Source organism: Lissotriton helveticus, chromosome 6, assembly GCF_964261635.1.
Source record: "Lissotriton helveticus chromosome 6, aLisHel1.1, whole genome shotgun sequence".
Lineage (NCBI taxonomy): Eukaryota > Metazoa > Chordata > Amphibia > Caudata > Salamandridae > Lissotriton > Lissotriton helveticus.
This window is the reverse complement of record NC_136067.1, coordinates 163235500-163253682: the sequence shown is the minus strand read 5'-3', so window position 1 is coordinate 163253682 and position 18183 is coordinate 163235500. Positions and strand designations below refer to the sequence as shown.

General features: G+C 44.7%; 2 protein-coding genes across 2 annotated transcripts in view; one reads left to right on the top strand and one right to left on the bottom strand.

Moving 5' to 3' along the window:
* RP1L1 (RP1 like 1) overlaps positions 1-8001 on the top strand; it is a 152210-nt gene extending 144209 nt beyond the window's left edge. Inside the window, exon 3 of the mRNA XM_078647554.1 lies at positions 727-8001. Within this exon, the coding sequence (XP_078503680.1) occupies positions 727-6971 (6245 nt within the window). The 3' untranslated portion in view covers positions 6972-8001. The remainder of the gene's footprint in view (positions 1-726) is intronic.
* C6H8orf74 (chromosome 6 C8orf74 homolog) overlaps positions 1-18183 on the bottom strand; it is a 2015860-nt gene that overhangs the window by 1576824 nt on the left and 420853 nt on the right. The gene's annotated exons all lie outside the window — the stretch shown is intronic.

Below are 18183 nucleotides of genomic sequence, written 5' to 3'. Positions count from 1 at the left end.
TGCAATATAATGTAAAACGACACAAAGGCCCTCATTACAAGTGGACTGGAGCCGGATCGCCCTGGGCAGTGGGGGGACTGCTCCGGGTTATTTCATCTTGTCCAGTGTCTCTGGACCCAGAAGAACTAGCCCTGCAAATACCAGACTCGGAAACCCCAGGCCCAGAGAGACACCACACACTGAGCCGTATGTGGTGCTGCATGCAGCTTCTGTGCACATCCTCCTCCCACCCCAAGCTCTCCCCTCACCTGCTGTATCTTTTAGACTTCCATCCATATAACAGACCACAAAATAGCCCACTTATCAACTGTTCCAAAAGGTCCACACAGGCAATATTGGGCCTGTTATATTCCCCTATGGATAAGTGCACGAAATGGGGCCATGTATTCCCAGATCCTTGTCAGATTCCTTATTTCGGCAAATGCAACTTGTAAGCCCTGTATTTTGGTGCAGGAATATCAGCTGAAATCGATAAGCCCGACCCTGTTATCCTCGTAACACAAAATGGGGTCCTCATAATGAGGACCTGAGAGGCATGAAGAACATGCACAATTTAAAGTGGAATAAAGTATATTCAATGTAATTGCATGAAATAGTTATGGGAGCAGCCTATTTAGTTTTGTGGTTTGTGATTTTATATCTAAATTGCATGTTGAAATAAATTCTCATGTTTTTTTCTCTTTTTTCCTATTTTATTTCTCATGCCCAAAATGACCCTGTGCTCAGTGAGCTTCGGACTAAAAGCCAAAAAAAGTGTCATCCACCCACGATCTGCTTCGAGTAACAGAACAAGATTTTCCCTGTCGTCTGAAAAGTCCTACGGCAATGGCTACAATATGTCACCCATGGACAGCAGGCGTGCATCCATCTCAAAGCCAAAGGAGAGGGACCCAACCCATTCCCTGGTGAACGATGACATTGAGAAGAGAGTCCATGTGAATAAGGACGGTAGCCTGTCAGTGGAGATGAAAGTTCGCTTCCGCTTATTAAACGATGAGTCTCTCCAGTGGTCCACGCAGATCAAAAAGTCCAGGACACACAACAAGCAGAATGGTGAGCAGCAATTCGTGTATGAAGAAGAAGAAGATAGGATGGAATGCAGGGAGGCCACCAACTCCAGGGTGCTTTCAGAGACTGACGAGTCCTTCTACCCGTGCGACGCCGACTCGTACAGTTCCAAACACAATGAGGCAGATGATGATGACCTATACTGCCACAACTGTGGTAAACAGTGCCAGGATTATGACATTTGGAAGAATCCAATGCTTGCGTCTTGTGATGGTGAGGCTTGCGTGAGGACCGCATGGCAAGCTCGGTCCTCAGGCTCCAGTGTTTCTTCACACCGAAGAATGATGTGCAAGCAGAAGACCTCCATCGACAGCATCCGCACCACTTCCAGTGAGGAGTACACAGAACGCTTTGTGCAGGAATCATCGTGTTACTCTGAGGTTGTAGAGAATGGTGACTCTCGAGTGGGGCACTGCACTGTCAGTCACTGCAGGAACCAAAGTGGTTTGTCCACTGCCACTTCTAGTGGTGGACCAATACATAGGAAAGTTGGGTTACATGGAGATAGAAACAAACAGGGTTCATCAGCAAGTATAGCTTCAAATGTGGTCTCGAACAAGAGTCTAGATGCTCAAGTTGCAGTTGAATTAACCCACCAAAAGTCGGATTCAGATTACAATACTAGCAGTCTTGAGAGGGTAGAGCCATCTTCAGCCAATCAATCAAAAAGAAGAACTAACCTAACTAATCATGACAGACAGGACAGCAATATGTCTGAGGCATCTCAAAGTTCCCGAAACAATAAGAGAAACATTTGTAAAAAGGATGGGGCCCATTCTCAAGGTCACTCTTCTAGCCACAGCCTTGATAAAACAGATGTGGAGGCCCCAAGGTCAGCAAACAGCCTTAGCTGTGCAGGGCGAGGATGTTCTGATTGCAACAAGTGCTGCAGAATGAAAACAGAAAGCACTACCACGTCTGTTCACAATTACAATGACATCAACAAGGCTGGAGATGAGGAGGAAAAACGAAGCAGTAAAAGCATACTTTCCTCAGTATCAACACGGACAATGAAGAGCAAATCTGAGCAATTGTCCATAGAGGGACCTATCAATGCAAAGGATCGAGACATGCAGGAGAATGAGTGTGACAAAATATGCCCAGATGAATATTCTGGAGTCCTTCAAAGACCATTGTGTCAGAACCAAAAAACACCTCCTGAATCAAACCCAAGACTATCTGCTGATTCAAATAAGCATTCAGAGGTAGTGGATGCGAGTAGAGCATCCTCACCTATCATTAACATGGGCAATAGGAGTCCACAAAGTGAAATTTCAAATAGTAAGCAACATGGAGACAGGATGAAGTTTTCATCTGGAACAAATCTGTTTGTGTCAAACTTAAATGATGGTGAAGAGAACACAGATGTCAGTTTTGGATCCCTCGTGTCAAATCTTTCGGGTAAATCATTCTCTTCTTGCTCAAAATGTAATTGTGTCAGCAATCCAGGTGTTGATAGGCCTCAAAGCACCAGCTCTGGAGTGTCTTCGAACTCAGAAATTAAAAATGAGGTTGTGGATAGAGGTAGCATAAGTGGAGATACTTTGTCGAAATCCAGCATCATCAGCGATTCAGATCAGGGAAAGCAAAAAAAGTTGGCCGAAAGGTTTGACACAGAAAAATGTAAAAGAGGCTCTGGATCTGAAACTGCCTGCTCACCCATATCACACTGCCCATCTCCACCAAAAGGAAACCGAAGTGGCAGCAAACCGAGGCTTGCAAAATTAAAGCTTTCTTCTGCTAGCAGCACAGACTTTGGGTCGGTAGAGAATATGGAAGATAGAAGGGAAACCCTTGAAAACTCTGGGCCATCTACTTCGGCATCTAAGCCAATCATCTCGAAGGAAAAACCTCACAGTGACCAAAACACAGCCACTACTGAAAAGGACGATATCAGCATTGATCAAGAGGTGAGCCCAAGCAGACAAAAAAGTAGTACAAGCTCTTCTAAAAAGAAGGGCAAATTAGAGATGGAGGACACTAGTGCTCTGACAGTTGAGGGCAGTGGCATGACGCCTTCTGCACTTCCAAATATCACATCAGAAGAAGTTGTTCATGCGTGGTTGAAAAACATCCCAGCAGAAACAATTGTTGTTGAATATGAGGCAGAGCATCAACACATAGAAGAAAAAGTCACCAAAACGTTGAACAATAGTCAAGTAACCGTAACAACAAAGGGAATACTTGGTGAAGAGGCTGATAATAAAAACAGTGAATTCATGATGAAAGAGACATTAAGCTTTGGAACATCTACAACTGATGCTGACACGGAAAAAACTGAAGATATTAGAACTGAGGAAAATGATAGCAATGTTTTGTTGGAAGGAGAGAAAAGGAACCAGGATGAGGCCAATATTACAGAATTTCCTACATGTAGACATAGCAGTAGAAAAGATTTGCCTAGCAATGTCCATGCCTCTGTACAGATAATGAAGGCATTGTTGAGGCCATCGAATGCACAAGCAATTGACAGATCACATAGTTTGCCTGAAGTATCACCTACTATAGGTAGAAAACTCAGTAACTCAGCAACAGTTCTGATCAAATGTCTTGCTGGTCTTAAACTTCTTGATGAAGAGCCAGAAGACCCCATCGGCAAGTCGGGAGGTCGGTGCAACAGCCGATATAAAGACCTGGTCAATATTTTCCAGGCCCTTTGGGTAGACGGTTCCATCAATATAGAAGAGCAAGAACTGGATAAACTAACAAAGGACAAGCCTGGTATGACCACACAATCACAGAAGAACTGCTCACGAGATGCCGAGCCGACTCCTGCCTCCTCTTCTGGAGTGGATGTCAACAGTGGCTCTGGAGGATCTGGCGACGGTAGTGTGGCTGGTACTGCAGATGGCACACTAGCATCAGAGAAAACAGGTAAAAGTAAAACAAATGTTCCAGCCCCAAGTGCAGAGAATATGTTTACACCTCAGATGGAGCCTGTGTCAACTACCTTTGAGGCCCATGGTGATAAAGAGCAGTGTGAGAGACCTTCATCTTCTTCCTCAATAGATAACGAAAAAGAAGAAAAACAATCCATGGAAAACTCTTCCAAGGCAACATCACCAAACACTGAAGCAAATAAAATCCTCCAAAGTAAGGAACAGTGCAGAGACTGTAGCGTAGATGATAATGATGTAGATGAAAACATGAATACAAGCAAATTAGGAGAGAGCAATATCGATCTTGATGAAGAAAATATTGAAAAAGACATCCCTACTCCATTGGATATAGAAGAGACTGTAAATGAAGAAAATATTGAAAAAGACATCCCTACTCCATTGGATATAGAAGAGACTGTAGATTGTGAAAAAGAAGAACCAATGTTTATGTCTAAAAATGACGATAGCACTGTTGATCCTGTAAATCCTGGCAGCAGTGATGAGAAAGAGTCTGATCCAAATGCACCGAAGTCGCAGGGTACTACAGAGACCAATTCTCAGAGTGACTGCCAGTCTACAGTATACTTCATTTCAGAATCTAATGAGATGAATGAATCCTTTGTGAAGAAGCAATCATTCGTCACTGACCCTGTGTGGGTACTAAAATTGTTAAAGAAAATTGAGAAAGAATTCATGACTCATTACGTTGATGCCATGAATGAATTCAAAATAAGATGGAATCTTGAGGACAATGATAGCCTTGATGGAATGATCGCAGAGCTTAAAGGTGAGGTTGAGAAGAGAATACAGAAGAGTGTTGAAAATGAAGTTGCCAAAATTCAAACCAGGGCGGGAAATAAAGTCCCCAAACCTCCCAATGAAACATTGAGGCAGAGGCCTACACAGCAAGTACAGCAAAGGAGAAAACGCTTGCAAACTATGCGCAAAAAATCTGCATTCAATGAGCTGATTATGGAACAAAACAAGCAAGCAGTATCAAAAGACATTTCATTGGAGACCGATGAAGAAGATCTCACATTCAGTGCATCGCTGGCAGATGAGTTAAATGCAGATGATGAGTACTGTCCATGTGAAACCTGCATACGGAAAAAGCTGGCTATGAGACCACTTAAAGGCAATACAGTATCAGCCAGTGCCCCAATTGTTCGAGCATTCGACTTGCGGGAAATTCTGCGGATGCAAAAAAAGCCCAATGAAACAAGCCCAGCTTGTCCATGCAGTCCAAGACAAGAGGTTCAAGAGAGCTCAGCAATCCAAAATGGACTTTCAGATGAAACTGTGATTGAACCTAAACCAGCTACTCCAGTTACATCGAGTAGCTCTGATTCCAACAAGAATATAACAAGAGGGTCTTCTAAACAAGAGAATAATGACAGCTCAGAACAATATGGAACTAGTGGGTATGAAATTGATATGGGTTGTCACCTGCAATTAGATGAGAATAATATTTGTCACTCACACCCTGAAAACGCAAAAGAGGATCAGGATCAACAGGAAGAAGAAAACATGTTGATGGAAAACCACAAAGCTGAGGAAAACAATTCTGAACATGAAAGTATTTATGAACCTGTTGATTATGCAGAGGCTGTGGATGAGTTAAACGATGGTACTGAGAACCCAAACACTCCTGACAAGATTACAGATGAAGAGGTTCTGGCAGACAGTGAATTTTCTGACCCTTGTGTAGTTGATCATAAGGAAGAGAAAGAAAATGGCACTGGTGAACTCGGAGCATTAAGTGATGAATATTCTGAACTGTCTACATTAGAAGAGAGAAACGAGGATGAAGAGTTAGCTGAGAGTGAAGAGACAAAACATCAAATTCAGAAGCCTGATCTAGACTCAGAGTATAACAATGATGCTGACAAAAGCGTATCATCTGAACCTGTGCCTGAAACAGATTCTGTTTCAGCAGATGATATGGATGGGGATAACGCACAGGAAATAGATGATGAGCAAGTGCAGGAAATAGAAGATGATCAAGCCAAGGATGTGACTGAAGATCCAGCAAAGGACATGGGAGTGGCTAGAAATCCTTCAGAAGAAGTGAACAGATATACAGCAGAAGACCTTAGTGATGCTCTAGCAAGGGACATAAATGGAGTTCCAACAGAGACCGAAGATAGTGATCCAGGAGAGGAAACTGATGGTGATCCAGTTGCAGATGAGACTGAAGAAAAAGCAGAAGAAAAAGATGGATGTTTAGCAGGGGAGGCTGATGGTGGTCCCGCCGGAGATACTGGTGGATGTTTGGTGCAAAATGCCGATCAAGAGCCAGTAGAAGATAACGATAGCCTAGCAGAACGTGTTTCTGCACATCTAGCAGAGGAAGATAATATTGGTCTGGTAGAAGAAACCGATGACATTCCAGGAGAGGACATTGCTCGAAGTGCACCACAGGAAGAACATTGTGACATAGCAAATGAAATTGATGCTGGCCCATTAGAGGATCTGGACAGAGATCCAGCAGAAGAAGAAGATGAAGATCCATCAAAAGAATATAATGAAAGCCCTGCAAAAGAAAAGTATGGAGGTCCAGCAGAGGAGGAGAATGAGGATCAGGCAGAGACAATTTATACAAGGAGTTTAGAGCATATCACTGAAGTAGCGGAAGAAGTATATGAAATTCCATTAGAGCAAAATAATGGGGGTATAGCAGAAGATATTAATGAAGATATAATAGAGGAAGTAGATGAAAGTTCAACAGAGAACACGAACGGGGGTGCAGAAGAAGAAATTGATAGCAGGCCAACAGATGAAATGAATATAGGTCCAGCCTCTAACGGACTGAGCAAGGACCTGGAGAATACAAATGGCAAGGGTGGCCATGGTGACTCAGACAGCTCTAGCAGTAAACCTGCACAAATGTACCCCGACAGTTCCTTGGAGGAGGAGGACAGAGGCTCAGAATGTGCCAGTCCTGTGGCTGCAAAGAAGGACTCACTAAAGAAGGCTAATAAACCTAATGATAATAGCATTGAGCTAGATGATTTGGATTTCTAGAACCCTTATATAAAGAATGCCATAATGACATTCACTTGACATAGAACAATATTATAAATCGTACTCTATAATAATGCTCCTCAAAGTATTTTGTCTTTAAAATAGAGACTGGGCTATTTTTTTTAACTATTGAGTCATTCAAAAAAAGAATATAAGAACATATTCATTGTTATAGCTGGGAGGAATGGTAACTCTAAAACAGATGGTTGAACAATAAAAACAAGTTTTCATGTATTCAGTGTTTACTGTAAAGCACTCTGTAGATTCTCAGATATGAGAAACCAGATTTCTGTGCAGGCTGTTAAGGAGTTTTGAGAGCTGAGGTTAAGAGTGTGTATGGAAATTTGTTGGCTGAGGTTAAGGAAGGTTAGGGAGTACATCCGGCTGTGGTTAAGGATGATATCAGGCTGCGCTTAAGGGTGGCTATGAAGGTTTGCTGGCTGTAGTTAAAACAACAGAACGAGGCTAAGAGTCAGAATCTCAACTATTTACCTAACAGAGTCTAGGCATTGTAGCTTTCCCTGTACAATGTCCAAGGACTTTCTACTTTCTGGAAATGTACAAACATCTCCAAGAGTAAGCGTTAAATCTATGCATATAATAGCTATTCATGCAGACTCCTCCTCTACTAAGCTGAAACCAGGACTTAATGGAAAATCCACATTTAATTAATGTATTTATTTGTTTATTTAAATATTTATGTAGTGCAGACCTAGCCGCAAGGGTAAACGAATGCTTTATGTTCAACTGGAAAAAGGAACGTGTGACATACGTAGATTAGAAGGATACATCAGAGGATAAAGAGCACAAAATTACTTTGGTAAATACATTTTGAAGAGATAGGTTTTTAGGTTTTAGCGGATGAGCAGGAGACTCATGTTTAGTCTAATATGATCATGCACAGAGTTACACAGCCTGAGGGCGAGGCAGGAGAAAGCATGTTTGGAAGTTTTGGTCTTTTGAATTTTGAGGTCTCCAGGATTGGCGACTCTTGTTCCTGGCGTCTCAGTGACCTTTTTTGATATGAAGTTTATAGTTCAGGTAAGATGGTTGGGCGTTATATAACGCTTTATGATTTAAGCAGGTGATCTTGAAGTCAATTCTTGCTGGATAACAGGTTTGGTAGATATGTGCTACTGTAAATAAACACAATTGTATTTCTATTTATTTCTCTCCGCAGTTAAAATATTTTCTCTTCGCCCTCATGTTTTCCCTTCACTTTCTAATCTTGGAAACACACATACTCGTGCCTTTACATGTAGGAATCTCCACACCCCTATAGGCTTGTGGGTATGTTTACATGCCCACCCCTGACTCTTCCCACAGCCCTGCATGTAGTAATGCATTCCTATCTGAATGTCCACTATACCCTGAGTCCAAATGTCCTCAGGTGTTGATTCTGTGATTCAGCAACTCCGCATTAAAACTACTCATCATTTAAACTACAGTGTCTTTCAGTCTGGTGTCACAAACCAATTATCAGGTACAGGGTTAGAGAGTGGGGGACTTAAAACATTTTGGGGAATTCCTTGTTGTACCTATAAAATATTCATAATGGTTTTGTAATAAGAGCAGCTAAACAACTGAACAATTCTCATATTTCGCTTTAAGGGCCATATGTATGAATGTATTTTCCCATAGACACAGAATGGGTATAACACCCTTTGGTCATACGTTTTTTAATTTAATTGTCTGCTTTAGAGAAAACATTGTTATATTTTCAATCATGGCTTTGATGCCCACATGCCACATGCACATGATGAACTTGTGTACAGATGAGTAAGGAACTGGCAGAGTTTCAGCCGTCCATCTTTCCCCAGTCCTGTCAGCCAGAGGAAAGATTTAGGCTAATATGATGGGGACTGGGCGAGCAGGGCAACCTCATTCTCAGATATTATAGGTTTGGAACTTAGCTGGTAATCGTTTCAATAACTTATGCATTCTTATTAAAGTTTTTAGTAGGAAGAGGTGCTGCTGTCACCCAGCGCACATACACGCATTTAAAATAATGTGTGCTGTTTACAATTAAAATAAGACACAACCCACCACACGAGAAGTCGCTGCGTAATTCACTCCACTCTGGCAAATGAGAATCAGCCTGATAGAGCAAACAGGAGCGGTGGGGGATAAAACAATTGAACTGAAGTTCCTGTAGATGGGCGCTGACTTCTTAACAGACCTTGAGGAACCAGCACTTAGACCTGGAGTGATCGTTTCAATCGAGAAAGTGAGTGTAACAGAAGTGATGGGTTTCAAAAAGCTAACATTCCAAAATTCGGGGCAAATAGTCTTCTGCATTTCCTCCTGAAATGGTGCCCTTGATAAGACACCCATTTACGATTTTTGTTCCTTAAACGTAGGTTACTTTGCTTTTTTATGGGGGTTTTCTCTCTTTTAAAAACTGTCAGTGTTGGTTTTATAGTCAATAGAAGAGGTGAGAAATAGTATTGACTACAATACACCATTATCCCTCTCCCTCGCCCCCGGCCCCACCACACCCACAGTTGGCCTCTTGCTTTGGTGTCTCCTGACAGGATCTTGGTAGGATCCCAGGTACCTCCCATGGAGTTATCTCTACATGAATTGAGAAACTGTTTCATCCAGATAGGCGGGCAGGGGGCGTTGTAGTATTCCAAGAAGCCAGGTCTGTGGAATTTAATTTTTTATAGAAGGAAATCAATTTATTTTAATGAGCCCACAGCAGATCCTACTAGTTCCTCTCTGTGGTGCCACTTCTTCCAAGTCTACTTACAAGGCTTGCTTAGTGAATATCCCCTCTGTGCCTAAACATGCACTTCACATCCTGCAATTACTATCAGACTCCTCCCACATCGACGCCCTGTTTCTGACTGAAACTTGGTTACATTGGTTACTTGGGCCTGACATTTTCCGAGCCGTTCCCTCAGGGTTTGTCTTTCACAGAAAGGATCGGGTAAGCAAACGGGAAGGTTGAGTTGCTATTTCTAGTTCGGGCAGTATTATGCAGCTCAATAATATAAGAGCCAAAAAAGAAGAACAAGAGAACCCTACTCACTATGGAACCAGGGTGATTAAGTATTTTAAGAAAACAGCGGTTCCTGTGGAATTTTATACTTAATAATGATTAAAGAAGCAAAGCGAAATCGCATTAGCCAGGGGTTATAGGTGATGGCAGAGAAAAAGAAACACACAAACACTGATTATGTAGTTCAATAGTTGTATTAAGAAATCAATTGTAGAAAAATACTCAAAATTATACACATGAAAAAAAAAATATTCACAGTTGTGTAAAGTGTCCCAAGTGAAATATGAACCTAAAAAATATAAGTGAGGTTGTGTAACAATATTTTTACAAAGGTTTAAAAGACTTTGGATTCAGAAAGCGACCAAAACTCCAAATTTTACAAATACATAGCCCCTATACAATGATAGAGTGCAATTTCAATGGTTCGCTTTTTCTCATTGTCGACGGCGTTTCGACCCTATTCTGGGTGCAGTGTCTCTTCAGGACCTACAGTATTAGGGACATCTAGGGAAAGCAAAGGAATTTGTTATAGAATCTTAGTTGGCCCATGTACCAGCTCAAGTGCTGTATTCAGGATTGATATTTTGTTTTTCCTGAACGTGGAATTGCTGAGCTATTTATGGGGTGTGTGTAAGGATAAGTTACTTACCTGTAATCCTAGTTCTCTTCCAGGGGTATCCTCATCAAAGTCATAAGCACTGAATATTCCCGCCCATGTGCGGGACCCCGGAAACAATATAAAAATATATATGTAAAAAACACATATATCTCGCTCCACATATATGTATGTACATATATTATTTTTCTCACACCGATGCAGCTCCATAACTGAGGCTAAAACAATGTAAACACATATACATGCACTGCAATTAGTAAGGAAGTAAAAGAAAAACACATTAGGTCAAATAACCTTTGAACTTTGTGTTTTAATGAGTAGACCACTCATAAATCCTGAAAATTGCTTGTAAATAGACATTGTTAGCCCTCAGGCTGCATTGCAAAACAATAGCATAGAAAATGAAACCATTTTCAACAAAAAACTGGCACCGTGCCTTTAAGGCAGCCATGACCCCAGGCTTCCCATCATACCTTAGGGGTGACAGTTAGGTCAGTTGTTCTTTGCATAACCCTGAAGACAGGGCTCAACCACAAGATTGAAAAAGTACCAAATCTCATTTACCTGGGGAGGCGGATGGGTTGCTTATGACTTTGATGAGGATACCCCTGGAAGAGAACTAGGATTACAGGTAAGTAACTTATCCTTCTCTTCCAGGGGATCCTCATCAATAGTCATAAGCACTGAATAGAATAGCAAGCCCATCAACCACCTGCAGGTAAATGAGAAGTACATGACCCAACCAAGCAATAACAGCCAAATAACTCAGCTGTTAAACAGATTCCTCAGGGAGGCCTGGCCTGGGTCACCTGGGTATCTGCTCTCGTGTCAGAATCTAGACAGTAATGTCTGGTAAATGTATGGACAGACCTCCAGGTCGCCGCTTTACAAATCTCAGACATGGGCACATCATGTAGGTAAGCCGCCATGGCCGCTCTACCTCTAGTGGAATGCGCTTTAGGAGTAAAAACCAGAGGTTTCTGCGCCAATTGGTAAGCAAGTTTGATACACGAAACGATCCACCTGGAAATGGACCGTTTCGATGCTGCATGGCCCGTTCTGATCGATCCGTAGTTAACAAACAATTGATCAGAATGTCGGATAGACTTGGACCTGTCCAGATAGAACTTTAAAACCCTTTTCAGGTCCAAAGAGTGTAACGCCCTCTCAGCTGGAGTAGAGGGATTAGGAAAGAAAGTGGGTAAAGAGATAGACTGACATGAAAATCTGACACCACTTTCGGCAGGAAAGAAGGGTGCGTTCTGAGCACCACTCTGTTCAAATGAAAAACTGTATACGGTTCTTTAGTACATAGGGCCTGAATTTCGCTCACCCTACGGGCTGACGTAATCGCTACCAAAAAAGCCGCTTTCCAAGAAATATGCTGTAAAGTAGCTTTATGAATGGGCTCAAAAGGTGGGCCCATTAACTTTGATAGTACTAGGTTCAGCTCCCAGGGAGGAGAAGGAGGCCGTACAGGAGGGTAAACCTTTTTCAGACCTTGCAGGAAATCTTTTACTGCTGGCAACTGAAAAAAAGAGGTTTGTGAAGGTGATCGCCCATAAGCAGTTATAGCGGCTAAATGCACCTTAATGGAGTTAAACTTCAAACCTGCTTTAGCAAGGTATAACAAGTATGGAAGAACTGCTTCTTCCTGACTCTTCACCGGATTGTGACCATTCTGCACGCACCACATATAGAACCTCTTCCACTTGCATGCGTAAGAATGTCTCGTGGAAGGACGTCGTGCTTCTCTCAGAATGGACATGCAGTCTTGTGGCAGCCCTAGATGGCCGTACTGAATGACCTCAGGAGCCATGCTGCCAAGTTCAGTAACGGAAGGTTGGGATGGTGAATCCTCCCGTTCATCTTCGATAACAGGTCCGGCCTGCATGGAAGCCTCTTGTGAGGAGACACTGACAGGTGAAGGAGGTCCGTGTACCACCATTGCCTCGGCCAGTCGGGGGCAATCAGGATCATTGTTGTGCACGAGTGGCTCAGCTTGCTCACCACCTTCGGGATCAGGGGAAGGGGTGGAAAGGCGTACACAAATTCCCCTGACCAATCGATCAAAATAGCATTCCCCCTCGTTCCTGGTCGATAGAACCTTGAGGCGAAGCTTGGGCATTTGCTGTTTACGTCGTCCGCGAAGAGATCTATGGAAGGACGACCCCAAGACTGGAACACGTCGTCTAGCACTTCGTCGTTGAGAACCCAGTCTTCTCTGTCTTCGAAGTGCCGACTTAGTGCGTCCGCCCTCACGTTCTGCTCTCCTGGGAGGTGGACTGCTTGAACAGACAACTTGCGAGCCAGAAGCCAATGCCAGATGCCCTGAGCTTCTAGTGACAGAGTCCTTGAGCGGGTTCCTCCCTGCTTGTTTAAATAGTACATAGTGGTGGTGTTGTCCGTCTGTACTAGAACCACCTCTTTCTGAAGCGAGGGAAGGAAACGCTTTGAGAGCCAGGTGGACTGCTCTCAACTCCAGCAAGTTGATGTGGTAGGTGCTTTCCTTGGACGACCACAGACCCTGCACCTGAAGAGGACCCATGTGCGCCCCCCAGCCTTGCAATGACGCGTCTGTGATGATCGTTTGTGTAGGAGGAGATTGATGGAAGAGAACTCCCACTTGCATGTTCTGCTTCTTCGTCCACCACAGGATGGAAGATCGTTCTACCTCCGACCAAGTGATCTGATCGTCCCAGCGATCTGATTGCTGATCCCATTTGTCCTCCAGATCCTGCTGAAGAGGACGCATCCGAAGTCTGGCGTTCGGTACTAAGAATATGCAGGAAGCCATCGATCCTAAGAGGGAGGCTATCTTTCGCACTTTCTGAGTCCTGATGCGAAGAACTTGCTGGCACTTGAGTGCTATTGAAAACTGTCTCTCTTCCGAAGGAAACACTTTTCCTACCTCGGAGTCTATCAGAGCTCCTAGGAAGTGAATCTTCTGAGTGGGATGGGAGACCGACTTCTTGTCGTTGACATGCAGGCCTAGACGTTGACAAAGTTCTATGCATGTCTGGAATTGATTCCTTACATTGTCTGGAGTTGGACCTTTCAACAGCCAATCGTCTAAGTATGGGTATACGAAGACTCCCCTGCGGCGTAGAGCTGCTGCCACCACTGCGACACACTTTGTGAACACTCTGGGGGCCGACTTCAACCCAAACGGAAGGACTTTGAACTGGTAGTGAGAGGTCCCCACCCGGAACCGAAGGAAACTTCTGTGATCTGGTCGTATCGGGACATGAAAATATGCGTCCTGAAGGTCCACCGAACACATCCAATCCCCCTTCCTGAGATGTGGATATATTTGGTGAAGCGCCAACATGCGAAATTTTTCTTTTCGTACATGTAGATTGAGTGTTCTCAAGTCCAGAATAGGCCTGTATTCTGCCTTCTGGCCCTTTTTTCTGACCAGAAAATACCTCGAGTATACTCCTTTCCCCCTTTGAGCCACCGGTACACTCTCGATGGCTGATTTCTCGAGGAGTGTCGCTACTTCTTTCTTTCACATTTGTAGCTGGTGGCTTGACGTTGACATCGGAGGAACGGGTGGAGGTAGACGATGGAAACGTAGACAGTACCCATTCTGCAGCGTAGACAACACCCATTGATCTTTTGTAATGGCCTGCCACTCTGTCCTGTGATGCGCAATGCTTCCCCCCCACTGGAGTGGACAACGGCGCTGGGGGAAGTGAAGACTCATTGCTTCTGCTGAGACTTATTGAAGTTGTTGCCTTGTCGCTGATTTCCATTTCCTTTGGAATTGCGCTTGCCTTTGTATTGCGACTTTTGTTGGCCTTGCTGGTTCTGGCCCTTCTGCCAGTGAGGGGTTTGAACCCTCTGCTTCGAAGAGCCCTTGTTGTCCGAACGGAATTTCTTCCGGAATTCCTTTTTCTTTTCAAGCCCCACGTCTTTGAGGGTGTCTAACCCAGTCTTCATCCGCTGCATCTCCTCATCAGCACTCGCACCAAAGAGAGACGTGCCCGAAAAAGGAAGATTTAGAATTCTGGCTTGAGCCTCGGGTTTCAATGCCGTAAGGCGCAACCATGAGGATCTCCTCGCTGTGATTCCATGCGCATAACCATGCGCAGCCAACGTTGCCCCATCTGCCGCCGCTCCTATAATCTGATTGGAGACTTGACTGCCCTCCAACAGAACCTCCTCAAAGTCCTTTCTATCTTCCTGAGGAAGTTTTTCAGAAAACCTCTGAAGTGAGTCCCACAGAGATCTATCATATCTGCCGAGCAGCGCTTCCGCATTGGAGACCTTGAGGAAAGAAGCTGAGGTGTTACAGATTCTTCTCCCCCATGAGTCTTGCACCTTGCTGTCCTTATCCGGCGGTACCGTGGATGAGGATGCTACCGCATTGGATTTTCTTGCCGCCGCAATGATTACTGAATCAGGCGGGGGATCAGACTTGAGGAACAGAGGATCCTCATCAGGAGGACGATACTTCTTGAGAACCCTCGCTGGGACGGACTTCACCGTTGCCGGAGTCAGGAAGACTTCATTCACTGGGTCCATTATACCCGGGACCAACGGCAACAAAGGTTTGGGTGTCGTTCTGTGCTGTAGGGTTTCAAATATGACCGTCGTCTTGATCTGCGGAGCAGTCATAGGCACTCCTAGCTTCAGGGCTCCCCTGCCCAAGATGTCTTGGAACGAGAAAATATCCTCAGTTGGAGATATCCTCAAGCGTGGACTGTTTGTCAGGGTCGGAGAGTAATCCCTGTGAGATCGGGTCCTCGAAGAACTTGAAGAGCTACGGGTCCTCCTGGACCTAGATCTTCTACTTGAGCGCGTTCTAGAATGAGATCGGTCTCTGTGACGAGATCTTCTATTACTTGAGTGCCTAGAACGAGACCGTTCCTTGCGGCGGGTAGCCTGGTCTCGATACGCCTTCAGCCGATCTGCCGTCTCCTTGTCCTTGGCCCAGTGGTGAAGAGGTCTATACCACCTTGGGGAAAGACGAATAGGAGGAGATTTGTGTGTGGGATCCTTCACTGGTGAACGTGACCGTGGAGGCTGATCCGCTTGATCCTGTTGCGATCTTGCAGGGGACTTGGACCTCTCCCTATCCGAATCGCTGTTCTGTCCATCCGAAGATCTGCCACTGCGAGATGCTGAAGAGGATGAGGATAGGCTCATTAGAGATCTAGAGGAAGACCTCGACCGAGATCTCTCTTCTGCGACCCTCCTTCTCTTGGCAGGAGGATCCTGCACTGGAGATTGTCCCACCTCCGCAGCCGATGCTGATCCTGGAGAACCTTAGGACTTGAGACTGGTCCAATGGTTCACCCTCTTTCTCCTGCAGCACCTGCTTCAAAGGCGACCTCTCCTGTGACCTTGCAGGAGAGATGTTCACTGGCTGCGAAACGCTCCGTTCCCTGGATCTCCGCTGATCCATCGACGGTGGCTGTATCGACGCCGAGCGCCGAGCAAATAGACGCTCCCTCGTCGTCGACCGTGGTTTCCTCGACGCCGACCTCGGGTGGCGATGACTGTCCTTCGGCATAGAGTATCTCGCCGTTGAAGGCTGTCTACTCGACCACGACTGAGGCTGCTTCGACGCCGATCGCCGGTGCTCTGTCGGAGACGGGGTGTGCCTCGAGGTCGAATGCCGCTTGTCTGAATGCGACGGAGGCTGCCTCGACGTCGAACGCCATTGATCGGGCGTCGACGTGGGCTGCTTCGACGTCGATCGACTATGTGTCGACAGAGGCTCCCTCGACGCCGAACGACCATGACTAGTCGTCGACGGAGGATGTTTCGACGCCGAACGCGGGTGGCCAGGCGTCGACGGAGAATGCCTCGACGTCACAGCATGACGATGCTGTTTCGACGTCAGGTGGCTCGCCGTCGAACTCTTCTGCTTCGACGGTGACCTATCCCTCGACGCTGTCTGTAGCGGAGGTACCTTGGATGTTGACGCTGAAGACATCTTCGTCGCCGTCGACTGCTTCTCCAACGCCGATCTCGACGCCGAATGTGAACCAGTCTGGGCTTCTTTCGACGTCGACCGCGCCTTCCGACTTTTCTGCTTCTTGGGAGATCTTCCTCTCTCAGAAAGCCCATAAACACGAATCCTCTCACGTTCTTTCAGAGTTCTGGATGATAAAACCTGGCAGTGTTCACAGGTTTTCGAGGAATGAGAGTCTGGTAGGCACAGGATACACACTGAATGAGTGTCAGTCTTGGCCATCTTCCTTCCACATGAAGGGCATTTGTCAAAGAGTGAAGGCATCTCTGACAGAAAAATCACCTTTTTTAAGCCTAAACAAGGTAGCAGTAACACCCTAGGTCAAAAAGACGTCGAGTGAAAGCAAAAAATTGTAGGTAACAAGAATATTTTTTGACAAAAAGCCAAAAAGAAAGGGAGCTGTTTCACCAGGGTCCTGACTGAAGGAGCCGGAAAGAACAACTGACCTAACTGTCACCCCTGAGGCATGATGGGAAGCCTGGGGTCATGGCTGCCTTAAAGGCACGGTGCCAGTTTTTTGTTGAAAATGGTTTCATTTTCTATGCTATTGTTTTGCAATGCAGCCTGAGGGCTAACAATGTCTATTTACAAGCAATTTTCCGGATTTATGAGTGGTCTACTCATTAAAACACAAAGTTCAAATCTTATTTGACCTAATGTGTTTTTCTTTTACTTCCTTACTAATTGCAGTGCATGTATATGTGTTTACATTGTTTTAGCCTCAGTTATGGAGCTGCATTGGTGTGAGAAAAATAATATATGTACATACATATATGTGGAGCGAGATATATGTGTTTTTTACATATATATTTTTATATTGTTTCCGGGGTCCCGCACATGGGCGGGAATATTCAGTGCTTATGACTATTGATGAGGATCCCCTGGAAGAGAACCCGTGTTGTAGTGAAAGGAAGGTACTCACTAGGAAACCCAGCCGGGTTCTATGTGAGATGAAAAATAAATAAAATACAATACATAATTAGACAAGGCGTGAGAAAAGTAGGGAGCAAAATATAGGAGAACACGCTTATTCTATGTTAAAACCATGGTCACTTACTTCTAGTGAGGGCGTGGGCCTAGCAATCCAAAATAGGGTAGCTCAATGGCTGCTCTCTGTGCTTCGTGAAATGTATATTCAATCTATGGAGGGGTGAAAAATGTGAGGGTGCTTAGTGTTATATTAGCGAAGGATTTAGATTAAAAAGTTACTGCATTTTGTTTACAGTGTTTCTTGCCAGCAGTGGCTGATTCCCTTTTGTATGAGTGTGGGTGCTCCCTGGCAGTATTTCTCCGCAACTGTAAGGGTTTATTTCCTGTGAATTACAATCAGTAATGGTAATTATAATCCGTCTGGTTAAGTCGTTTTTGGGAAAATATCCCATGCGGTGACCCAGCGCCCTACATAATCTGGTTTACAGTTTAAAAGACCCATCCATACATTCGTTAAAAGTAGAGTGGCAGGGGGGCGTGGCTAGTGACCAGCCAAGATGGCCGCAGTCTGAAGGAGCTCTGTGACTAAAGAGCACTCCTCCACCGATCCGATCATTAATCCGGTATCACCGCAGTTGCTAAATTGAAGAACCGGAAGCGGCGACCCTTCCGGTAC